Consider the following 27,795-nt stretch of genomic DNA (forward strand, 5'->3'; position numbering starts at 1 on the left):
AAGAAAAGAACAGGAATAAGGCTGAATATACTAAAACATGTTTAATATAAAATTAACAATGTCAGCAAAAACATATAACCACTTGTGAATAAATAGAAGTTTTCCTTTATATATACAATAATTTCGCTCATACACGTGACTTTCTCTCTCTGCGTAATTTAATATGTCATTACTCTTATCATACTATATTTGTCAATTTTTTAAAATGTATAATGTATCGAGAAGGTATACATTATTCTTTCCTTACTTATTAAAATATCTTTCTATAGGTTTTTGTTAATATTATCACTAATGATTTGTAATTGTTGAATTTTTAAGAACAACTTATTAATTCACGCATTCTTTGTTAGTTTATTTCGATAACGAGAGAACTGCAAAAGATATATGTATATTTATTATATGCTATATATGAGTAAAATATAGTCAACGGTAATCAATACGCATCTTGGACTAGGTCGTCAATTAATCGAAACATTAGGAACACTGGGAGCATTCGCGACTTTCAATCTGTAAATTCACATTGCAGTATATTTTAAATGTTTCGTTGCAGAGATGACTGGGGAGAGAATCGATAACTATACCCCATGTTTAGTAGTGTTAAACATCAGGTTCATTTGATCCGTAAATTTATTTGCTTCACCCAAAGATCGCGCGCGCACATACGACCTTGTATCAGATTTAATATAACTAAAAATATTTCATCGATAAACACACATGAAATTTAATTACTGACCTATTATAAGTGGAATGATTTCGCGTGGAAATATTCATCACGTGCCGTTGATGAATTAATGAATTAATCACTCGTTAACTAATAATTAATGAAAGAGAAAATATTAATCTGCGCGCGATCATAATATTTGCATATATTTACATATTATGTACACAACGCCTGTTATTAAAGAGGACTCTCAAAGGAGGTATTGAAAACTTATTATAATTTCGCTGAGATCAAATTTGTATACTACAGAAACACGCGATAATAAAATACTTAATCACTCAAATACATTAAGTGAGACATAAGATCTTTTCTCGCATATACAAACTGAACTCATTGAAATATTATTGTTTTAATCTTTGATTCAAAGCACACGTGATTTCACGATCATGTTTCTCCAAGTGAGAAGATCGCACGTTTATCTTCTGCGAATAAGTCTGCTAAAATATGCTATGCTTAATGTACATTATAATTACGTAATCGTAATATATCATTCTTGGTCGCTATTTACTTTTAGACCTTTATGCTCATCTGCATTATTTTATTTAAAAAAAAAAGTCATTACACGAGGTTGTTGTATGTGATCTACTGAGGGAGAAAATACGTGAATTAGAAAGAATTTACTTTACAAAATTACATAAATTCTTAGTCTTTAAATTGGAATCTGACTCTTTGTATTAAGTATAAAAATTTTGTAATCGATATACGATTCCGAGGATTAAGAAAACTTATTTTTGACTTTGCACAAAAAATTCATTTTTCGATTCGTTTCGTCTACTGATACTTCCCAGAAAAAATGAATATTTCTCAATCCATTTCAATTTGTTCATTTTTATAGAGTCTTCTTCGATTATGAAGGAATAGCATGCTAGATTCTGTGAGAGCAATTACGAGTCGACACACGATATTCAATTTCGACGAATAATATAATCGTCGGTCGTCAACAATACCGAAATTCGCGTCTTGAATACTATAATACCACGTTGTGAATATTTTAATAATTTAACATCACAAATTGAGTCACGCATCTGCATTTAGCATTCGTTTTCTTGTTCTCTAACCCAGTCCTAAAACGTACTTTGGTAGATTGTACGCAAACCTGGGGATGGCCATCACCACGGACATTCTGCAATTCCAAAAAATTTTATTTATGATATGTTCACATGTATTGTTATATCTTAACTGCCAAGTTTGATAAAGATGAGGGATATTATTTCTCGCGTATCAATAAACAAACATGAACAAACTCATCTTCTCCGAATGAAAACGAATAATGATTTTTATTGCATGTATGAGAGGGGGAAGGGGGGGGGAGAGGGAGAGGGAGAGGGAGAGAGAGAGAGAGAGGGAGAGAGAGAGAGAGAGAGAAGCAATAACAGATTCTCCTCCCATTTAAATTTTTTTCAAGAATGCACGGATTGCTGTGCAAATTAAATTTCTAGAATTTTGTTTTGAATATATACATATGATTATAGTGTAGATAGAAAATAGATCGGTGCAACTCATAAGTATTAGCATATGTTGCACGAAGCAATCAGTCTAAATAGATTAAAATATTTATAATATCGTAACTTGGCAACTAACAATAAGAAAGCATTAAGATGAAGTAAAAAACCAGCCGCATAAAAAATTGTATTTATTTAATTAATGTTGCGATTAGCTATGATTAATTTCGCCAACATTTTCGTTATATATGAGTTTGTTCAATATTAATTGGCTTATATATTAACTAATTAAATAATTAGTTAATTTAATTGAAGAAAGCTATTGAGAGCAGACTCTATTCATCAGAACTTTTAATATAATGTTATGTATATATATTTAGATTATATATTAAAAATTATTAATAAAATATTAGTAAAATTTATTTTTACACGCGGGAGAATAATTCGTCAAATGTTTCTTTTAACATGCTCACAAAATAGCTCCCAATTTTAAAAAATATTAAAAATATTATAGTTACACATTGTGCAGTAATGTGCTCTAATAATTGCGAAAATTATGCAGCTAGTTCAATTAGATATATATAAAGTTTATTCGCATTTAATATTTTTATATTCGTGCTACTTACTATAGTGCGCGAGGAGAGAATCAACCATCGGCTGTTACGTTCCACCACCATAAACAAGATTACCGACTCTACTTTTAGATATGTACAAGTAACTTGGTATTTTCGATGAAGTAAAGCCGGCTCAAGTATTGTTGCGATGCGCTTGGCAAATTAAGTGCGCCTAAGAAAAGCTTATACATTTTTACGCATTGCGTGAAACAACTTGCGCATTTGTTAGGATGCGCTTTTGCGCGATGCTGAAATTAATTCAAATGATTAAAAGGTATCTACAGCAGTATTTACAGTAAATTGGTCAATTGATGGGACCCAACACCGTGTTTCATATTGTTTATTTTATTTAAAAAATTTTCGTGTTAGAGAAGGATATATTTAGAGAGCGTATATTTTCTGACAAGGCACGTAGTTAAAATTACGTAGTATAGTATCTTGATCTCTCTTCATCTAGAGAGCATTTGTTCCTGTTTTTTTTTTTTTAATTTTAATGCAGACATTCGAAGGAGCTCGCATAAAAAAAAAACGATTGCTTTCAATTATGAGGCAATATGTTTCGCGAAGAACCCTCTGAAACACACGCGAAGAATCGATATTCTTTTTTTATTAGTGCTTCTTCTCATCATTGAAGATATTAGTGTTTTCAATCTTTCATGCAAGTGTTACGAAATGATACATATATTTACATTTGATTATAGAAAGCTCATTCGAGTGTGATGCATACATATATACGTGCATTCTAAACGAAGCAATATTAATGATGCTTCGGTGCTATCGAATGGAACCTGTCGGTATTTTCTTTGTTTCTACGAGAGCTGAGTAGAGCTTGAGTAGAGAAGATTTACAGCTTACTAAATATATATTATTAATCTATTATTAGTCTCTCTTTTTGCGTATATTCTAAAATTTAGCGCCTATAAATTCTTATATACTAATAAGCGAAAAAGAAGGTGAGAGACATTGCGCGAAATAATATATTGTCTACAGCAACCTTGTTTTTCTTTTGATGATTTAATAAAATACAAGCAAATGGAACACAAGCAATTCAACTTCAATAATATTGATCAATAATAATATTTTTTTCAATTTTTTGCAAGAAATATTTGCAAAATAAAAACAATTTTATCTTCAGAGATATAATAACTATTCCGTCCGATAATATGGCATAATTAATTTTATTTTTCTTATAAATATTTAACGCAATAATATATATTTTTTAATATTATAATAATATTACGTTGTGAGTTTTTTTTCAACTGAATATAGCGAAAGTAATTAAATTCAAATTGATCGATCTTTTCATACTTGTACAGCTTTAGCTGCATATATGTTTTGTTTTTTGCAGTTATTTTTAACAAACTATAATTAAAATATTATGAAAAAATTGAATAATACTATAGATAGAAATTTTTTATTTATTTTATCGAATGCGTATAAAAATAATTTATTATATCTAAATCACACACATATATTAATCATGTTTCCAAATTTATAGGACATCAAATTAATCAGCAGGTGACGCGTTTCTACATATTATACGCTTACTTAATATGTGTATACATATATGCTATAGTATATCAATAATATATGAATATATCGATTTATATTAATTGAGCAGCTTGTATATATTTCCTCTTTTTCCTCACAATTCAAGATCAGACTTTAGTTATTAATCTCTATATATTGTTAATGTTTCTCTGTGATTCGTTAACACATCAGTTAAGCTGGGTTATTTGTGCTACTATTAACATTCGATTAATATATTTCAAGCGATTTTTATTAAACCAACTGCAAACTTTTTGTTAGAATGTGCCTTTGTGTTATCATGAGTCATCGTTGTTTCTTCGACTTTTCAATATTGCTTTAAATTTGTTCGCTTAAAATTAGAATTACTAGCAACGAACGCATACAAAATAAAAATGAACAGTTGCAATTGAATAAAACTACGCGTTCGAGATACGCAAGTTTTTTTTAGAATAAGTAACAAAAAAAAAAGAGAAATATTTGATTTAAAATCAGTTCAATTAAAAAAACTGTTAACTATGGATCATTGTCATATCAATATTTTCGAAATATTAATCGCGACGTATTTTTATACGGAATAATTGATTAATTAACTTCATTAGTCTCAATATTGCCGGAATAGAGTTGGATCCACAAGTCTTTTACATACGATAATGCGAGTCCTTTATAGATCCACGCTCGCCAGCCCGTTCTAGTCTCGATGTCGATCCTCGCTTCTAAGCTCTGGCATAACGCTTTCCGGTCATGGCTTCTTCCGCTGCGCAGATCACAGAGCAATCTCTTGCGACATTCGTCATTGCACGCCGGTCGCACCGGAGAATTCTTATAGTAATGCCTATAAAAATTGAAAGCAAACACGTCGCATTATTTTCGGAGCAATATCGAATCTCTTATTTTTCTTCATCAATTTGCCATTAAATATCTTCATTCATTAAAATCAATCAATTTAAAAATAAGAGCACATATTTTCGTATAATAATAAATTTCTTAATATATCATGTATGATATGTGACTTATAGACTTTCAATCTTTTGATTAAAAAAAATATTTGTTCCTTTTTACAAAAAAGTATAGTGTACATATACATTATCATATTATGCGGATATAATTACTTGTAATAGAGATCAAAGAGGGCTGGTTCGTTGGTCATTTTGTCGATCAGGGAGTCCCAGTCCTTCGGCAAGAGCGATGCCATTTGGTAGGCTTGTCGTGCGCTATACAACTTATGCCAGATGGGATAATCGTAAAGATTCGCTTCCTTGAGATTCATGACCCAGCTCTCGTGATCGATGACCATCTAGAAAACGCACGTTAATTCGGAAATAATAGATAACGCCTTTAAGGGAGAAGGAATATGCAGACTGTTCGGCCAAACTTTACCAGCGTATTTTATTAATTATACTAATGAGAAAAAGTGTCATTTCACTTACTCTTGTAGTTTTTGGATGATCTCCATCGACGTAATATATTCTGTAGCCGGGATTCAGATCATAATACGGCGAGACTGAAGGACCAACGTAGGCGATACTGAGCGCTCTGCCAAGATCCGATGTATCATAGAATATCTGGAACTCGTCGTAATGCGTATGTCCGAAGAACTGGGCCGTGATTGTTGATTCATAGCTAAATAAAAATAGAGGAAGGACATTTGTTACACAATGCATTAGCTCGATATCAATTTAGAGTATAATAGTAATTTAAACAATCAAGTACCAACCGGTTGATGATGTGATAGTAATTTCTCGACCACACTTTGAGACAGTCCGAGTGTCCAGGTGGGATATGGCCAATTATGTGCACCTTCTCACCATTGATCTCGGCACCTTGCAACTCGTACACGAGCCATTGTAGCTCGCTAACTGGGTCCGTGCTGTTGATCAGCAGCCACCAGTTTTTGTTGTTGCAATAATTCATGTTAACAGAAAGAATTCTGAAACCTGGTCGAACCAGAACGGAATAGAAGGCACCGCGACGAACGGTGTGCGATACACCGGCTGGTAGCCAGCGTCGCCATTGTTTATCGAGATCGTCATACAGCCATGAGATACTGTTTTCTTCAGGCACAAAGGGTGGTGGAAAACTAAAAAACAGGATTGTTTTAATGCATTATTCATCTTAGAAGGAATTTGATTCCAGAAAAATGTTAAAAATATATTTTTAACACAGAAAGCAATATTAAAATGTAATAGAAATCTTTGTATTAATGCTCTCTCTCTCTGTCGTATACGTCTCTAAAATAATTTTCTAAAGTTATTAATTTAATTGATCAGATAGGAAAATTTTCATGAAAGCTTAATCGATCTTTTCCCTATCTGTTTCTCTTGTGTACTCTATTCTATTATATTAATTTTTTTTAAATCTTGGAATATCTGTAATATGTAAAATAAAGTTTTTTAGAAAAAGAAAGTTTTTTAAAAGCAAATATAATGTGTGTGTGTGTGTGTGTGTGTATATGTGTTATTTTCGAATAAATATGAGTAACTACGTTATACATAAATCGTATGTGAAAGAATATTTTCTAGAAAAGTGAAAGTGATGTGAAGTGATTCCGAGATGTGAGATGGAGGCGAGTTTATATAGCGGATATACCTGTTGACCGGCGCGCTTTCATGATTTCCTAAGGCAGGAAAGATCGGTATTCCGGGGAACATCTCTACCATTTGCGCGACCGTGTTACGCAATACCTTTAGATTTTCTTCTCGCGTTTGATTCCACACATCGTGGGGCGGCAAATCACCCGTCCACAAGATGTAATCAATATCCTGAAAATGTTTTAAATCACGACGAAAAATTATTCTTCTTCCTCCCATCCCCTGTCCGTTTTATATCAACAGCGATTAATTTTTCTACTTGCAAAAATCATATCACATCTTATTTATTATACTTGATATAAATAATTTTTTTTTTTTTTCATCGACCGGAACACGTTAAAATTTTTTTATGCGCGGCAAGTAAGATTTACTCCAGAAGAATAAACGTCTCGTCATCTTTCTCTGTCAGTTTCACGCGGCGACAGTTTAATTAATTAATACCTCGGGCGTGTTACTCACCAAATGCGTATCGGCAATGTGCTTGAGCATATGGTCGATTGTTCTCTTGGGTGTATCGCATTTTCTGTAATCGCCCCATCGTCCGGCGGCGGCCGAGGCCGTCAAAGGGGCACCGTTTGTCAGCCGACAGCAGAGCCGTTCATTGCACTCGGCGTTCGCACCCTCCTGATAATACGGATCATAATGCGTGTCGGAGATATGCAGCACCTTGAAGGTCGGCGCGCCTTCCTGCGGCGGTATCGGCGGTTTAATCGGCGGTTTCTTGACCGGTGGAAAGGCCACCTCCCATTCATGTAGCGGATTAAACGCGTCGTCGCACGCATCGCCGATCACGAAACTGCAAATTTGCGCTGGACCCATAGTCACCTGTTTCAATACGTAGATCACCTCCCCCTACATAGATTTATTTTAATTTTTGTTAATTTTATATATACATGTATATAATACACACAAATACATACAAATAAATGTAAATCTATTAAAGTTTACCCCAAAAAGCAAAGTGACTCCGTGACAGACTCGAGCGCTCTGTATGTTAAGCGACACACAGAATTGATAAATGCTGGCCATGATCTCCTCATCGCTCTTGCCGACTTTTATATAATGTTGCAGCAGGCCGGCACCTACTTTGCACGCGGTGCAAGATACTTTGGACATTACGGAGGTTTCAACCTCCATCATGACCTGCCTCAGATCTAGCAGTTTAAGAGCCTTGTCAACGAATCCGGATAGATGTCCACTCGGCTGAACGGTTTCCATATCCCATAGCATCCGCGAGTAATTTAACTAAAATTAGATATACATGATTACGATAAATTTATATATGATATAACGTCTCAAGTGTGTAAAGTTGTTGGTAAAATGATAAAATGAAAAAATAGTTGTTATTCTATATATAATGTACAATAATAATCGTGTTATTCAAACTTTATTGCATTGTACCATAATTTTGATTATTTTGCTTGGTTTTGTATCTAAGTTTTCCATATTATTTAATTTTCCAATTATTATATAGAAAATATTTATGAATTCTTCTCTTGCAACTATATACATTCAGAGATATAATTTATTTTCTATTGCAATATATAAATTGATACAAATGATAACGAAAAGAATCGATAAATACGATTGAGATTGTGCAATTTTGCGATTTTTTTACTATTGTTTTCAGCAGCTTATATGATAAAAATCAGTTTCGATTCATCATCGAATTAGATATTTGAATAATAATGTGTGGGTGGCGTTTCAGTTTAAGTCCCAATAATTATATGAAGGAAGGCACGAAAACGAGAAGAAAATTAATCGATGTATGCGTGTTTTCGCGTCTATCTTAATATATCACGAAACAGCTCGAATTAAGTGAAAATTAAGTGAATTTCTTCGTGTCGCTTTCTGCGTGCCTTTGATCGTGCAACTTTCCTTCTTGGATCGTGATCCCGAGATAATCGAGCGTGCACCTTTTCCGAGATCGAAGGGAGCACCGCGACGTGGATATGTCTACCGGTGATTTCTTTTACGCAAGCGATGACGAATTATATCGATGATCGTGGGCGACTTTCGCGGGCGAAAGTCATTGACACCACATTATATACGATGTGTATGCGTATAAGCAGACGCGAATAGGAAGGATAGAAGGTACATACTTGCATTCACCATACCCCATACGGTGTCTGTCAATGGTCGCGTTGGTGAAAGTATTTTGGCACTGAAAGTGAGAGCCGCAGCGACATCGACGTCCCTCCCGTTCAGTAAGACAAAGAGAGGAAAAGAAAAGAGAAGAAGGCGAGGTCGCGAAAAAATACCAAACAATATTCACGACAATTTCGAAATTTGCACGACGAGTTGCGTCTTGCGTCTTTTCGCGCAATTCGCTTAGAAGATTTTTACGTGTACTTTTAGCAATATACATATATTTTAGGCCAACCAAACATCATAGTTTTATCTACGAATTTAACGATTTCTCGATGGAGTAATTCTTGACGCGTATTAATTACACAATTGGCACACATCAATACTTGCGGTTGATTAATGTTCTTCTAAACTAATTTTATTCATCAAGAGGAAACGCGCTGATTAAAATTTCATATGTGGACGCAGAAGTGAAAACGCATCGATTAGAAGATCAATTTCCCGTTTCTTATCATAAAGCAAAGCGAACGCGAACGAATAATGTAGAAAGTTTTTCACGGTCTTTTCTCATTTCACGATCATTGATTTTACCGGTTTATTCGTGCGATAATAATTCCATAGAATAATAAGTTTCACAGGTTTATGTTTACGGAAGAAGCTTGAGTCGATAGATGCTACTTTTTTCATTAATCGAGTGTGTCGAGTGCGTTTTCAACGGTCTGATTGCGTCCGACATGTAACTACTGTCACGCAAAGTAAAAACAGATCGAACAATGTAAACTGTATTGATATTAATCGTCGAGCTTATGTAACGAAATTGTATATAGGCGGTAAAGATGTACAAAGTGTTTAGCAACTATATTGTGTTATTTTTATCATTTTCTAGAATTTTTCAAAAATATTTTTAAATATAAAATGTCTTAAAATTATCCCAACGCAACTATATAGAATATCTGCAAGATGCAATTTATGACGTATTATTGATACAAGATTTTATGTCATCTTACACATTAAAAACGATTCAATTTTTCATAGTGTTGATATATCAGAGGAAATTTCTCTCTAATTGTGTGTGTTTTATACAATTGACAGTGACAGTGCAGATTTTTGACTAACAATAACATAGATGTCTTTTTGCTCATGCTCCGAGGATGCAATCGCAAACAAAAAATATTACCCGTGCCATCTGTTCAGGGTTCGTGCCGTTAACAACAAAGGTCTCCACCGTAGGCGGTAGTTCCCGGAATCTCTCGTTGAACGGCAGCAGAGCGACGTCCATCTTTTCGGCGGCCCTGGCCTTCGCTGCGATCCATTCGTCGGCCAGCGCGGTCCAGTTGGTGGACGCTATCTCCGCTTCCCGTCTCGTCCTGTACCGAATGGGATTTCCTGCGAAAACCGGAAAAGCGGTTCATCTAATTAAGCCGCGGCCGGAAGATGCGACAATTCTCGCTTTTGACCAATTGTTCCACAAGTTGCGCAATCCCATTCTCGCAAGTTAATTTTGCAATTCGTGTGAAGCACCCCGTTATGCGCGAAAACGTTTCTCGCGGGAAGTGCCTGAAATTTACGTATTTTACGAAACGAGCTTAACGACACGAATAATTGCAAATTTGTTTGAGTGCGATGGCGCGAGATTAATACCTTCTCTCTTATTGTTAGATACCTTGCGATTAATGATGTACCATGACTTTGATCTACAACATAGATATGGCATATATCATATTATACATATATTATTTTATTCATAAAAATATATTTAATCGAAAATGTAAAATATAATGTAAAGAAATGTGTAAAAAAAAAACGTGAACGTAGCGAGACGTCTTCCACGGAAAAAATAAGATTTCCGCAGATTAAATTACTCGTGGCAAATTGAGATGAAATTGATTGTATATTTGGCAGTAAAAAGATAAGAATCTTTTCTCCGGACAATGCGTGATATTGGATACTTTCTAATACGGGCGATATAAAAATAAATGAACAATTGCGCGGTATGGATCGTTTCATGCGCGGAAGGAAACGTTCATTTTTCACGCTGCGATTAATCGTAAACGATTAATTACAATCTTGAAGGTTGCTTCGATAAAGTATGCCGATTTTTCCCATGTGAAGCACGGAAAGTATTATACTGCACAGCGTATCTTACCTTGAAGACGTACATTTTTTCCGTTACGCTCGAAATAGCTGGTGACTCGATGTTCAAGAGAAGTCGTATAATTTCCCATGAATATAATCGATCGAATCGCATGCAACTCTTAAGTACTTTCTCGGCAAAAAGAGGTTACGAGATTGCGCGCAGCAAGTCGCGTTCTGTTTTTTCGACTTGAATCGCCAAAGTCGTAAAATTTATATCGTAAAATTCAGTCAATTTTTTTATCGCGTATAATCCTCTCTCTTATATATATTATATAAACTCTAATATACACAATCAGATTTATTATCCACTTTTGTTGCGCAATTTATTTGCGCTCTTTGTTCTGTTATTCGGATTACGCGCACAAATAAGTTTCATTGAAGTTTTTATCAAATAATGTTATTAAAATGTGGTTTCAAAAAGCTAATTAGAATTGATATATTTTCTCTATGTTTAATAAAACTGTATGGTACATATATTTTAAAATATACATACCGATAACAATCCATATCGAACTGGAGAAAAAAACGCATAACAGGAAGATGAAACTTGACGATATCCTGCTTTGACTACGCATACTATTTTGCACTCTTTGGTATCGTTATCTGTAATTATAAAAAATAAAAATGTATAAATATTACTGAAATATATTATGTTTTAATTATTTAAGAAAATTGATTATATATGCGAGAATATATAAAGGAAAAGGAAGGCAAGAAAAGGATCGATAGAAATAAAATGAACAAGTATAACAGGAATCGATTTTATTTTTTATATACATTTATGAGCGATATATATCGAAAAAAAATCGGTCAAGCAAGGAAGCAAGAAAGAAAGGAAAAAAGAAACAAACAAGGAAAACGAGTTGAATTATAAATCTCCGAGCAATTTTATAGCAAGAGCACGCGCAAAAGTCTATCACATCTGAAAACTGCGATTAATCGTTCGGCGGACATATCCGTGAAAGGTGTACGCAATTACTGGAGAAAGAATTTGCATTAGACGGAGCGTAACTTGCACTTTCCTCGACGGTAAACGAGGCGTCGAGAATCGCGTCGTCGCGTCGCGACGCGGATCGAACAAGTTTTTTGAAATTGACAGCCGCGCTTTTACAGTCGCGAGGGTGCGCTTTATTTTTTCCTTCGCAATCAATTTGTTTTTCAATCGAGAGCAACGTAAGAGAAAGGTGCGCGAAAAGAATAAGCAGCGATTAATTTTTCTCCGACAATATATGTGTCCGATCGGTGTCACTGTTACAACACTAGAAATTTTTGGGCATGTGCCGTCCCGCCCGTTACTGTTACTCTTAAGTGGGTTATTCAATGGCACGAAGACGCTATATACTCGACGCCTTTTGAATGCGTGAGAAATAATAACGATCTTCGCCTGGATTGACGGAATGTGTCGCATTGCGTCCAAGTTATAACGGAACTCGTTCGATTCTTCGAGCAAGAATTCGTTTACGGTGTTAGCGGATTCTACGCCGGTAACGGAAGTTTCTTCTCGAAACGATTGAGATATTTTTGCGGGTAAAAATCTAAAACAAATCATTTGCATTTACTTCAAGATTTTTAATTTTGTCATTAAACACGTTGATATATGTATAAATACGCGTATATTATATTATTAACAAAAATAGATATAATTATTTAATTATATTTGTTTCCCATTTATTTTTCATATGTATTTTGTATTATTTATTATTGTGCAATCAAATGGGTAAGAGAAGAAGAATATGGAAGAAATAAAACTGGATTAATTTATTCTTTTCCCACGAAGTCTCGATTGGTAAATAGCGCCGGGCAATATGACAGATGATACGTAATTCATCGAGGGATTTATCGAGCAATTTATCATAAACAGGTCACGCGATTTTATGAATCACTGAGATTTTATTATTCAAAACTGGGATCGTATTTGAAGCAGCTGAAACGGAAATGAGTTGCAGCCGACTGGGACGTTTAGAATAAATTACGCGGCATGAGTTATATATATACCGTACTAGCACGCAGACGATGCACGTGCGTGTCAAGGCTACACGTGTCATTCTGAGCGTGAGATGTATCTTGGCTCGATGCCTACAGCATCTGTACTTCTCTCTATGGCTTGTCATTTTTTCTCTTTCTCTCTTACAGAATTATATCTCAAGTGTAAAAGGATCTATATAAAATATAACATATTAATTTCATGAAACAAAAAGTCGCAGCTATAAAAATTAAAAAAAAAAAAACACTTTTTAAATATCCTATAATAAAAAGAGTACCCGAAACGTTAAATATACTATTTCATCATTTATACGTATAATAATAATAACTATATTATGTTATTACATATATGTATATATACCCAGTAAGCAATTTGATAACAAATTGTTGCCAAATTGGCATCAAATTCGCTCAAAACTTGGTAACAAATCCAGTGCCATCTGTGTCCGCATTAAGCTTGTGTTTTGGTGACAAAGCTTGCTGACATAACCTGAGAGCAAATTGACGGCAAAAACCGAGCAGAGCTTGACATGATTTGACGTCAAATTAGTGGCAAAAATTGAGCAAGATCTGCGCAGGACAATCTGACAGCAGATTGTCAGCAAAAACCGAACAAATTCTGCAGCTTTTGGCCATTCATATAAAATAGTATATTTAAATGGATTTAAAGTCTCAACCCTAAGTAATAAAATGATGATAAGTTTTGGTCATAAAATGACCATTAGATAATTAGACATCTTAAGTTAGGTCTCATAAGACCCAAAATATATCACATCTACGGGAGACCATTTTTTGACGTTCTTTTGATGGCAAAAATAAGAAACACAATATACAAATTACAGTATTGTTATATAAAATCATATATTAATGTTTTAAAACGTATAAGTAAATTTAAATAATTTAATTTACAAAATTAAAGATCTTTTTGGACAGAAATTGTTCGAATAAGTGAAAATCGAACAATTATCTGTCCGATTTGCCAAAAATCAGTTCAATATCTGAATTTCTTGTATAAGAATTGTGTCAAAAATTGAACTGATAGAAATATATATATTATAATATTATTAGCGTTTTGCAGGCTTTATATTCACTCATGACAAGAATTTGAATACGGGTATAGATAATGAATAACGCGCCGCATAGCGATAAGCAACTGAACTATTTTATAATATTTTGTCACAAGCTGCAAATTCTGTTCGGTTTTTGCTGCCAATTTGCCATCAGATTGCGCACTCCAGATCTTGCTCAGTTTTTGCTGACAATCTGATGTCAGTCATGTCAGCAAGCTTTGCTCGGTTTCTGCCGCCAATTTGCTGTCTATTTATGTTAGCAAGCTTTGCTTGGTTCTTGCCGGCAATCTGCCAGCTTAATCGGTAATAACAACTCTTGCACCAAATTTGTAGCCTTTTTGCTGACAATAATTTGTAGCAAGCACTTGGCAATATCTGTTAGAACAGACGTGGCTGACTGGGTATATATATAGTAATTGAATATCCTTGTCTTAATAATAACAATAACAAATTATAGATATAATTTACAATTGTGTTACTTCCACGATAAGAAAGTTAGAAATATAGATCAAAGTATGTCCTGTCACTTTATATTTCAATCTTACTCTATAGTTTGTCACGTTTCTTTGTAATTTCAATTAAGTTTCACGAAGCGCGTAGTAATTTTGTACTCCAATCTATTAAATTGGCGGTTGCGTTAGTTTAGTAGAATTGCATATGCATCCAACGCGTGAAGAGAGCGCGCTTCCGGATATCCCCGCTTTCTGTCTTATCTGTTTTTCTATTTTATATCTTTCCCGCCTGATTACCGACTACCGAAGTGACGATAAAAAGATGGTTGATTTTAACAGTCGTTTAATATTCACACACGACTAAAGATATGATTCGCTTGATAAAACGTTCTACTAAAATGAATTAATCCTTATTTCGAAAATTTCTAAAAACAGATATTACAAGATTCGATTTTTATAATATATTGCCAATTTACGAATTTTAGTACTTTTATTCTATGGCGTTGCGATAATAAAGTACATTCGATTTCTGATTGTTATATTTCCTCTGATCGATAAATTCAACAACTGTCATCGAAAGAATGCGATGTACATATGTATATATGTCAAGTTGGAAATTTCTTCTTTCAAATTATTCTGTCTTTAAATTGAAAATTTCCGTAAAAACGATTCTCAAATCTCCGTTCGTGATAAAATCGCGAGTCGACGCGGTAAATCGAGGTGCGAGCTGACCGGCCAAGTGGAATACGCGGCTGACCGTTATCTGACCCACCGTGAGGTCCAACGAAAGAAGACTCACTTAAGCTCATCGTGCACAAAATGTACTTACGTAAGTGCATTGGTATAACATAAGCGTTTAAATTGACAGAGACAAAAAATCTAGAAAAAATTTCGTAGAGCAATATGATTATTTATATTGAATGTGTCTTTTGTGTGTCTTATTTATTCGCGCGTTTATATTCTATGTATGTGTGCTTGTACAGCAATTTGCATTTGTGTGTGTCTGTGCAACGGTCTTGACTTGTTGCAACATTGAGACGCGTTGATCGAAGGTATTTTTCAATTCGACACTGACCTGTATCTTTTAGTATTCAAGCTTCGTACGACAGCGAAATGGTCGCGTTACGGTACGTCATTAATTTGAATCCTCGTCTCAGTGCGAGTTAAGCGAAATTCTTCCACGCTAATTGCGCGATAGCAAAACCGGTCCGTCGAGTTGGATGCGATCCGCCGCTTTTCGCATGATTCGTTACAATGAACAGGCTACTCTCCCGAGGCGTAACTTCACTGCATCGTTCTTGTTAAGAGATACATATATAAATGTAAGATATCTAATTCCCGAATATAATTTCACGTAGAAAGCTATAGAAAAACTTTTGACCGCCTTTCTCTGAAAATATTCAAAATATCATTTAACACACATTTATATATACGTCATTAGCCGAATAAAGAAAATAAATATGATAAGCGATTAATCGAATTTTTAGAGTTTTTAAAATTAGTCATAAATAGGTAGCGAATGGATTTGATTAAGAACCGGTCATATTCGGGCCAAGCAGTTTATATATATATATATATAATGTGCATATGTAATATGTAGAGCTTTATATCTTATACTGGTATGAAACTATTAGTATATGTATGTCATGAAAATATATGTTGAAAATTGATTTTGACGAAATAAAAAGAGTTGTCTAAATAATTGGGAAAATTATTGGTATACTTCTTTAATTAATTTTGTCCATTTAGATAAATACTCAAATATCTTAATCAGCATCTCTTTAGCCTCATCTGTCTACTTCCGGTGATTCCGCGTTACTTCCTCAAAATATACAGTTGCGAGACAGAAGACGGCACGGTGATTAGTATCGTTGATATGAACGCGTTTCCTGCATCTTTTCTCCGCAATGCTAATGATCGCCAATAAAGCGACCTTCCTCGCTGCTCAATGTTAACGTCAAACGAAAGTCACTATCGCCAACGAACACGCGCGTGAATGTGCAGAGCACTGGATACACACAGCAAGCGTAATAGCCTCGTAATTTTCTCTCGCGAGAGGCATAAATGGCATACTCGATCAGACGATTGGAGTTTAGGGAAGGAAGGCGCATTGCCGGTGCCGGTGGCATGAATGGCCGCGTACGGATAATTTACAACGCGTGAAACCACGTCGCTGTGCCACATATGTATGCCGGCGCGAGTTCTCCTTCTCGATCCAATGATGAAAGTCAGCGAAGAGTATCGGAAGAATTCATCGAAGCAATGTGTATCCGGAGCCGACAGCTGTGATATGTAGGGATATGTTTTTCAGATAAAAGTCATTTAACAAATCGATATGAGGATTGTAAAATAACTTGTGTGGATCAGTTTAAATTTTATAATTAATAGATGCTATTCGGCGTAATAAAGATGAATTTTTGTACATTAATGGAAATAAAGCAATAACTTTCAATGTAGAGAATTGAGAGAGAAAAAGAAAAAATTACATTGTATTGTCCCCCCCCCCCCAAAAAAAAAATGCAAAATTAAGGATTTTAAAGAATTTTTTTAAATTTATAAAAAGTTCGTTACATTATGAAAAATTCGAGCAAATTTCTGTATACAAATATCGCTTCAACAAAATATACAACAGCTTATTTGCATTATTTACATTTTTCTATTTTACATGGTTTCCCAAATATTAGTACAGTGATACCACTTAGCCCATTTTCGTTATTATTGTAAATAGTCGTAATCTTCTTCTTCTTCTTCTTCTTCTTCTCTGATATGGCTGGGAGACTTTCCGAAAGGAATTGTCTATACACCATTAACTAGGTAGGTATAGGTTTATATAGGATAATATATGATAAATTAGGAATTATATATAGGATAATGTGCGAAAATCTCTTTTTGAGTCATATAGAAGGATGGGACCCGAGCGAAATCGAACCCGGAATCTCTCGATCACCAGCCTGCGACTCTACGCCCGGCGCCACGCATCGCCCCCGAAGTAGTGAAGTGGTTAATTGGTCATAAAATAGACGTAAATACACGGTCTATGCTAGGTAAAATTACTAGCATTAGCTATTTATTTTTTATTATTTATGATTTTTTAAAATTACTTGCCTGCTAAACAGCGTTCTCAACCGTACCATAATTTCGTATCAGCGTACATTGTACCTTCGCACTTCATTATGGTACGCAAATGTACCATAATTTTAAGATACTCGAAGTCACTATTATACTTTTCTGATTTTTCCGAATTATACTGTTCAATGGTAAAGGTTTGATTGCATCCATAAGTTAGACATAATTGATCCGGATGGATAATCAATCGGATTTATGAAATGGATTAGTCTTCATAGAATCAGTAATCGTTAATAGTATTTTCAGTTAAAAATTAATTATTTTATAAGGTTTTTTTTTGTGATTTAAGAGTTTCTATTTAGGAAATAAGAAAAGTAATATAAAAAACGTATACCTTAAGTTTGCGATGTTCCTAAAATGTATTTTTTATTATATTTATATATTTATTATTGTATATGTATATATTCATATATATAACTTGTGCAATAATATAAATAAAATGTAATTAGTAATTTAAGCTTGAAACAATCTCTAAATAATTCATTTTAATAAAAAGAAAAACATTTTTACGAAAATGTAAATCGAACCAGGAATCTCTCGATTACCAGCCTGCGACTCTACGCCCGGCGCCACGCATCGCCCCCTAAATAGTCGTAATCGGCAAATAATGCGTAAGATTGAGCGTCATATGTTTGCTCTCTAAAAACACTGCGGTTTCTCATAGGAAATAACATTTGTGCCGAAATCAAGATATCTCGGTAGTCATATGAGCGATTCACTTTCGTGTTTCCTCCTTCCTTTCAGTGATCGTACGTTTCTTCACTTTCCGAATTTTTGTGCAGCGACAATGTGATTAGGTATTCACTTTCGTCATTGACGGTAAAGATCGTTACTGGTGTAATTTCCGTCTTTTTAGATTACAATCTTCCGGAAGAAATTCAGGAAACGTTGCGGCCGGCTTTCATTACTATTATAGTTGCCTTTTTAGTTTTGTTTATAGTGTTAAAATCCAACTATATTAGCGATGATTGATCCGTTTTCATTATTAATAATAATGGGAATCATCGGAGAATTTGCATATAAATTGCGAATTATTTATTTTTTTATCTAAAATATATTTTTATTTTATTTTCTAATATTTTTCTTCATTCTTTGATACTGCGATAATTTATGAGAAAATAACATAGAAAATTTATACTTACACGGAAAAAAAATTTTTGTTACCATAGCTAATCATGGTTTGCAAAATAAATTTCCAAACTGCAGCAAATCGGTTTGCTGTTGCACCTAATAAATAGGTATCACAGCTAAGATGTTCGCTGTTGCACCTAATAAATAGATGTCACAGCTAAGATGTTCGTTGTTCATATATATTACGACTGAAATCTAGTTATCACACGCAGTTTTTAGCTACGGCAGCTAATTTCTTTTTTCCGTGTAAGTAAGTGGCAGGGTCTGTCAATCTCGGAAAGTAATATTGTTTTTCGGCTTAATTCTGTAGCAACCATTTTTTTTTTTTATTTTTACGTTTATGATACGTTGTATAAACTGTATCGTCACTTTATGCGACAATGACTCTCTGTTACGATCGTACTTTGAACGCATTATCGTTGAACATAAAAATACTTGGCATAAGCATACATAAGCATTAATTAACCTTGTCATGCAACCGAAACGATAAATAATTGTCAAGAGTGTAACTAATATCATTCGAATCATTGCATATAACATAGTCGGAGAATTTCTACTTAACAAGAAAAAAAAAAAATATATATATATATATACATATGTGAAAGAGACTTTAATTATGCAAATTCAAAGTTGAGACTGGAACTGAAAGCAATAATTTCAAAATTGGGTCAACTTTAATTATTCTTGTTTGATTATTACCCCTCTCGCAATATGTACGATTTATAGATAATTTTTCCAAGAATATCTTTTCCAAAGACAAAAGATTATATTCTATTGTTTTTTTATTTCGTAAACAGAGAAACGATAATACGTCCTCTCGGAGAAATAATGGATGGAGTTCCGAATAGGTGAACCCTCCGATTTTTTTGAAACTACACTATTTTTTGTATTTTTGAACGCTGATTACGAATATGATAATGAAAATTTGCGACAAGGTCATTTTCAAGGTCAAAACTCAAAAAAACTGAAAAAATATAACTTTTTAGACATTATTTCAATAAATATTGATGTAACAAAAAAATGTTTCAAATAAAGGTTGCAGTTCTTAAAAAAATACATTATTTATGTTCTATAAATTTTTTGCGTGAAACTGAAAGTTTTCGAGAAAATCGATGTTAAAGACTAAAAACGGCGGGTGAAGTTCCGAACAGTGCTCACCTCTGATTTTTTTTGAAACTCAGTATTCTTACGTATTTTGATGCACTGATTACGAATATCATAATGAAAATTGGTGCATCTCTCATTTTCATAGTGAAAATCATGAAAAACCCATAACAATTTTAGATCTTACAGAGAAAAACATTTTATGTCCTATTAATTTTTACCGTACGATAGTTTTCAACAAAAACGATGGAATCTAAATCTTATATCTGTTCTCCCATCTAAGCATGTACTTTGCAGTACATATACGATTCCACATGGGTTTACAACTTTCCACGTAGAGCGAGGTTCCACGCAAACCTATTTGTCTAGTTTTTCGGAACTTCACCCGCCGTTTTTAGTCTTTAACATCGATTTTCTCGAAAACTTTCAGTTTCACGCAAAAAATTTATAGAACATAAATAATGTATTTTTTTAAGAACTGCAACCTTTATTTGAAACATTTTTTTGTTACATCAATATTTATTGAAATAATGTCTAAAAAGTTATATTTTTTCAGTTTTTTTGAGTTTTGACCTTGAAAATGACCTTGTCGCAAATTTTCATTATCATATTTGTAATCAGCGTTAAAAAATACAAAAAATAGTGTAGTTTCAAAAAAATCGGAGGGTTCACCTATTCGGAACTTTATCCGAAATAATTTTACCAATGTTTACTTTCATCGGCATGTTTACTTGTGCGTTCGGTGTAACAGATATAGAAATCTCTTCGCACGCAATATAGAAATGTATCTCTTTTGTTTGGGAAAACGCGCACAATTCAATGAGATGCATCACGCAATGGAGCGAATGCAAACGGATATATATCTATGGATTTTCACTGATTTGTTTAAGAAAGCGGTCTACATTTTACAGAATCGATCGAAAACATATATATGTGAGAGTTCAAACTCGATTGATGTTTCCATCGAACAAGATCATTCTCCAATTTGAACTATTGCAAATCAATTGGAAAAATTTTCTCTTATTGTTAAGTAAAATTTTTTTCGGCCATCTGAATATAGAAGAAATTTGTATACCGAATTCGAAGAGAAGAAGAGAAACGACGGCGCTTCATAGAAAGAATGGCAAGGAGAAGAGCGCGAATGGAGATATTGAGAGTCTGTCGGTGCACGAGAAATTATGCTCCCGGCTAGAAAAGGCGCATGTAGAGATGTTTAATAATATATTGCATACGCATCGCGCGCGGATTGATTATCGCTGTCAGCTGTTGTCGCGATAATTTGTGTGCACGTCTTGTTGAATTTTAATTGACGACAGATAAAGTCGCGTTTCTTAAACAAGCGACTTCACTCTGACGAATGGCCATTCAGTATTTTCTTTAATGTATATTATGATTGATTACGATGCTCAACAATAGCAAGGTAATTATATATACAAAATAAAGTGTGTTATAATATTATATAAATGTCATATCAAAAATATAATTTTTATATTTCTTGAGTATATACGATTATGTGATATTATTTTTTAATTTTAATTTTATTTTGAATCCAATTTTTTTACAGCAAACTTTGTTTGCAATTAATTGAAAAATAAGATTTTGATAAGCATTTACACATCTCACAAGCAGATTTATTGAAAAATTAAAAGTATCAGATACCTCGTTCATCTGTTAAAAAATTAAAATTTTATGGACTGGCAATTGTTGCAGAGAATGTGTAATTATGCAATACATTAATTTCTGCAATATTGATCGCTGCAACTCACGCGAATCGAACAGAACCCGAAATTCTCGTTTAACAAGGCCACAGTTCGACGTTGTAACATCGAGCGGTAGGAAACAAAGTTACGACTTCTGAAAGATATTGTACCAAGAAGTGGATGCAGCGCGTACTAGTTGGACAAATAAAGATGCACGATGACATTATACATTTCTCTTTTTCCTTCTCATCGAACTTTCTCTTAATTTGAAAACATCCGCGTAACGTTGTTCATGTCTGAATGGGTGTCTGAATAGGTAATTGTTGAATCATCGTGAACCCACGATTCCTCGTATAATGAAAAATCATGTTCCTGCAGCTTCTCTGAAGAAAGATTTTAATTTCTTTATTTAATTTTCCAATAAATATATATAATTTATTAATTTATTAATTTTATTGTCACATAAATTTATCATTGATAAAATTAATTTAATACTACCATAAATATTTAATCTTTATAAATTTACTAACTTAATCACAGAGAGAGTATCGTACCACAGAATATACATATAGATTCACAAAGGATCTCTTACTTTCGCATGAAATTCTTTGTCAATTTATTTATCGAAAAACGTCATCCAGTCAGGTTTGCTTTCGTACGATTTCCTGTTAAAGGTATTAAATTCGATCGTAACGGTAACGAGATAGTTCCTCGATGAATACAAAAAGGTGCAGCTGTTGCAAACACAACGAACACAATACATCTCGCCGTTATCCTTGATCACTCCACTCCTTTTTCAGTAAATTCTTTCTCATTTAAACACATTACTATATCAGTTACAACATGAGTTACTTCGCTTTGTGTAATGTTGTAGTTTATTTAGATAATAGATTTATTATAAGTAAATTAGATTGTGTTGCTTTTTATGGAGAAACATATCGAAATAAAACTTTTAACGATTGCCTGCTCCACATTAGCGATAAACATTTTTATAATCCATATTTTTGATCTGAGCAGCGTGATCATATTTCTGACCATATTGATATTATTTTTGCTTGGCTCGAGATCCATCTTGCAAAATCCAAGTGCTTCGTCTTACAATTTTTGCAACACGATGCGATATTAAGTGACGTGATTTCCGGCCACCTATTACGTTAACATTTTGTTTAACTTATTCTTGATTTTAAAGTAAAAATAAAATTGTATATCGTCTCAGATTATAACAGAAATATCTTTTTTTTGAAAGGCGACAAAATAAAAAAATGTAATAAAATAAAAAATTGTAATTTTCCTCGAGTGCCATGAGAAACAAGCAGCTGCAAAGGTGGTCAAGGTTTGCCTTATGTTTCATGAACGGCGCTTTGCATCTTAACGTGCACGCGGGGAGGACAGATGACCTAAAAATTGACGTAAATAGAAATAAATTTTTGGGATCTCTTTTTTCGTTACGCGATATCGAGTAAACTCGATTCGTTCATCGCTATGTTCTGTGACCATATAATAGCAAATCGTTTCTCGTGTCAGCACGGCGTCGCCTATAACCTACTTAAACGCTTCGCTCTCTCTTAACGTGACGTCACTGAGTGCCATCGCCATCGATTAAATGAGATCCTCAGAATCGTTTTTTAGGTATGTATACAGAGAAGCTATTCTAACAGATATATACCTTATATATTAAATTTAAATCAATATTATTAAGATGCACAATATAAATTTATTTATTGAGTATTTATTTATTGAATTATTTTAATTACCTTAATTTCTGTTAAATTAATTAATATTTCGTCACAATGCGTATGCATATAATTCTCTATGACGCGTATAAAGAGAATAAAGTTTCCGATATCTTAAAAAAAATTTAATCTTCTGACGCATAGAATTTATTTCATATTTGTATCAAAAAATTTCAATGTATCGACTTTATTCACTGCGCATTTTATTTACTCTAGCTAGTGTATTTCAGTCACATATATCGCGTTAATATTTTAATATAAATAATAAATTCGTGATGAATCTGCGATTCGTTGTACGTATATGCTTGCATGTCGAAAGTATTTAATACAAGCAATTTTATCAGTTATTACATAGATATTCGTTATCAAAAATTGTTTGACAGTAACGTTACATGTTTTTTACAGTAATTGTAGAAAAAAACTTATCTCGCAAATATGTAACCGCTCTTGCGTCAATACCCTAATAACATTCGCGACAAAGAGCCGAATCACTTGATGTCGCAATTAAATACGCATAGTGAGAAAATCTAGCGTGCACAAAACGCTATCACTGCTGTTTATTACGATCGGTTGCAAAACAATCGAAAAAGAGATGTACAGATGCTGCATTAATTTACTGCGTATTTAAGTAGTATCTAGATCTAGATAATAATAAAGCAATGCACGCATGCGATAAGACTGTGTCATATTACTGCAGGTGTACATTGCTTGATATTCCGTTATCAAAGTGAAATTACCACCTTGTTGCTGCTTAAATGTACTAAAGCCAACGTTCAATCTTGTGTTCAGTCAATTTATATCGTAATCCGAAAACTATACGCTTAAACTTACTTCCCTCCTTGAATTAATCAATGTAAAGCTGATACTTTCGAGCACTTCTAATATCGTCTTGGGAATTGAAACGTAATTTTCTTTGATAATCTTTCTTTATATCAAAAAAATGTATTCGTTTTTTGTATTATTTCATCAAATCAAAGCAAAATTATAAAATTAAATTTCAACATTGAAGAAAAATTTATAACATTGAATATAGTATTAATACATATGAAGTCATTAATAATTCTACGTATATATGATCTAAGTTTATGATGAAATAATAGAATAGTAAAGAATATTCATAAAAATTGATATTGCAAATGTTAAAGATTGATCTTTCGAATATCACATACTGCAAAAATATGCAATATAAAAGAAAAATTTAAACATATTCTGCAGTGTGATACGCATGTAAGAAAATATACAAGAATGTGTTTCTATCAGAGAAAGAATACTATAAAATTCTGTGGACATCGCGTACGCGATCTAATATGATCAGATAAAAGAGCTTCCTGATTCTCGAATTTCTCTACTTTGAATTCCACACCACGTAGGATATACGCGCGCGATCTGCTACATATAAATATATTTGAATTAGATATTTTATATCATATTTTTCAAGGCTGAAACTCCTTGGTATAATATTATATTTTGCAATTTGAAATAAATACGAAGCGATATTCTTAATATTTTAATCATGTATATTAAAATTTTAGGATTCAAATACAGAATACTATCTATCGCGTGTATCGCGAAAATACAGAGTTTGCATTTTATACTTTTACCGGAATTAAAAATTTTCGATTTGGTTTTCATGTATTATTACAAAATCGACAAAATTTACAAGATTATTTTCAAAGGTAAATTATTATTTTTTTTAGAATAACGAAAAAGAGATAATTGGAGATTAAGTTTTCTTTTATATATATGTGCTTTTCTTTAACTTTTCTTTTATACGTGCTTTTTCATACAAACAGGAAGAAGTTGGTCATGAGCGTGAAAGAAATGATTTCCACGTACATAACACATGTCAATGTGTCTACCCGCATATTCACACGCGTCCTTTCCGAAACAAAAGCCGCGTGTATATTGCAGATACTCAATGCTACTGTGCGGTATAAATGGTATGTGCAAACGTGACAGTTATCGTTTGCTATTATGTAGTATTATATAAAGCATAAGTATATTGTTCGTCGTATTGTTTGTGTGTGAGGTCTCTATTTGTTTCTACGAATTATCCTTTTTTTCGTGCACACGAAGAAAATTTTATAGTACGAATTACATGAAGAATATATTCTCTTTTACAACATTTATTGTAAAGCTGGAATATAATGACATTACGATATTTATTACTATAAAAATTGTAAATTATGCATTTGTTCTATTGTTTGTTACTAATTATGCATTTATTGGTGCGTCAAGATATTTGAATAATTGCAATACTCTATTGTAAAATATAATACGTTTATAGTATTATTGAATAAAAATATCGGGTGTTTTTTTATATAAATATATTCCAGTTAATATATTGCACGATTACAAAAATTATATTGTAATTTTTACTATAATATTTTCTTCGTCCAAAATCTTTAACAATATTATGGCTCAGAATTTTATCAATGAAATAAAATTTATTTATTTTTATTTAAAATTTTTTACTTGCTGGGTAAAACTGATTTATATATGTATTTCAAATTTTAATCTGGTTATTAGCTGCTAAAAATTTTTAATTTATTTTAATTGTGTGTGTGTGTGTGTATATGTATGCATATATGATGTTAATATTGGGGGTGGTGAGTGCGTCTGTATGTCGTGTGTGCGCGTAAACAATCTGGGATTTTATTAATTAGATAAAATCTGCTTTGATTCTAAATTTTATCTAAATAAAATCACTTAAAGGAAGCAGTTAAAAACTTATAGAAGAACAGTTAAACCATCAAATCATCCCATCATATATGATCAATATGTGCGATACGATACAATACGACGTGATATGATATCACAAAGAAAATAGAGCTGGATCAGAATCAACGATGTGTTTTGTAGTTCATCACACATCTTATCGGTGACTCATTATCTTTGTTAGCAATAACGTTGCATAATAGAAGATAAATAAAAAAAATAATAATCTATTGCTGTTATTTTTATTACATTATCAGAAATACTGATAATCCCATGAAAATTATCTCTACAATAGCCTTTGTGTTTAAAATAACATTAAAGTTATAATTAAAATTTTAATCAGAAATTTTATTTATATTATTTGTGAAGATTATTTCTTTTCAAAGATTTTATTACTTTTTTATTATTTGCTACTTATAATTAATATACAATAAAAATAATATTAAATTAACATTGTGGTGAATATTGTATAAATTATACCGCTTATCAAAGACGGTTCGTCTGATACAAATTGCGCGAATTGGATGCATGCACATCCGATGTTTGCTATCTTATTGCTAATTAACCCTACAAAGAGCACACAAAGAGCACGCAAAGAGCAATGAAAAGGGAAGAAAGCAAAGCCCAAAGTATGTTGTTTTGTTCGTTTTTGTTCCAACCCTATTTTTTATTTATCTAAATTATCAAATTTTATTCATGTTATAAAATTAGATTTTTATTGTTATTGTTTAATAAATTATGAATGTTGTTACATTGTAAAGAATATTTTTGTTATAATCAGTCCAAATTAAGTATTTATAATAGTCTCAAATATGTGATAAAGCACCCGCCTCTTGTCCATCATGGGATTATGGGACAACGCGAGGCATGATTAACTCTGATCGACTTTGCATTGATCCGACGAAAATTTTATTCGTTGTTTATTCTAATGGAGTTTGATGAGTACAATCTTGAGAGAGAGAGAGAGAGAGAGAGAGAGAGAGAGAGAGAGATGCTAAATTCTCTCTCTTATATTTACTTGAATATAAATTTGTTATAGGCTTTTAAAAAGCTAAAAAATGTGTCTAAAATGAATAAAAAAAAATTCTTAAGAGCACAAAAATAGATATATTATATTTATGACGAGATCGATGAGACTGTACGTCAAAATGACATTAAAACAATGCAGGATAAAAGTTGACAACAACATACACAGCACGGATTATTTTTCTTTTGAGATATATAGAGAGGGCACATTCTCTCTCTCTCTCTCTCTCTAAGTAATATCTAATATAGAATTAAAAAAGTCGCGCAATTCCCTTATATTGCAGAGATTATAATACTTACGAATTTTGGACTGTGGCGAATGCGCGCTGGAACATGAAGAGCGAATGACAAAACCGTGAAAATGTGACGCATTCACCAAGACGCGTACCGGCTGACAGGTCATCCGTTGAATCAATTCCGCGACATCGTGGAATTCGTATTGTTCGTTTTGTCGTCACGTTTTCTGGATCATAGATATGAGACGAAAGTCACGCAACGCGTACGTGATACACATGCAGCTCAGTCTTTTATTTACGTATTTCGCGTTACCTACCGTACACCTCGCGCGGAACGTACGGCATAAACTGAACGCTAGCTAGGCCCTAGACTCTAGACCGCGACCGCGAGCCGCAA

At 33.1% G+C, this 27,795-nt stretch overlaps 1 protein-coding gene across 8 annotated transcripts; it reads right to left on the minus strand.

The window, feature by feature from the left end:
- Positions 1 to 16: 16 nt before the first annotated feature.
- Positions 17 to 27,783, minus strand: LOC115238062 (sphingomyelin phosphodiesterase). 8 transcript variants are annotated; one of them, XM_029811568.1, is made up of 13 exons: positions 27,716 to 27,780; positions 27,551 to 27,625; positions 27,463 to 27,488; positions 11,613 to 11,722; positions 10,161 to 10,369; positions 7,844 to 8,140; positions 7,355 to 7,747; positions 6,894 to 7,066; positions 6,022 to 6,384; positions 5,735 to 5,927; positions 5,417 to 5,601; positions 4,954 to 5,139; positions 17 to 1,844 (listed from the first exon to the last, which is right to left on the minus strand). In XM_029811568.1, the coding sequence occupies exons 4-13, from the start codon at positions 11,692 to 11,694 to the stop codon at positions 1,775 to 1,777; spliced, it is 2,151 nt and encodes a 716-aa protein (XP_029667428.1). In that variant the 5' UTR covers positions 11,695 to 11,722; positions 27,463 to 27,488; positions 27,551 to 27,625; positions 27,716 to 27,780; the 3' UTR covers positions 17 to 1,774. The 8 variants fall into 8 exon arrangements, 5 of the variants coding, with proteins under 5 accessions (XP_029667428.1, XP_029667427.1, XP_029667429.1 ...); XR_003884434.1 differs by adding an exon at positions 2,790 to 3,025 and having other exon boundaries at positions 27,463 to 27,783; XR_003884435.1 differs by adding an exon at positions 2,790 to 3,350 and having other exon boundaries at positions 27,463 to 27,782.
- Between the last annotated feature and the right edge of the window lie 12 nt (positions 27,784 to 27,795).

Source organism: Formica exsecta, unplaced genomic scaffold, assembly GCF_003651465.1.
Source record: "Formica exsecta isolate Colony F162 unplaced genomic scaffold, ASM365146v1 scaffold32, whole genome shotgun sequence".
Lineage (NCBI taxonomy): Eukaryota > Metazoa > Arthropoda > Insecta > Hymenoptera > Formicidae > Formica > Formica exsecta.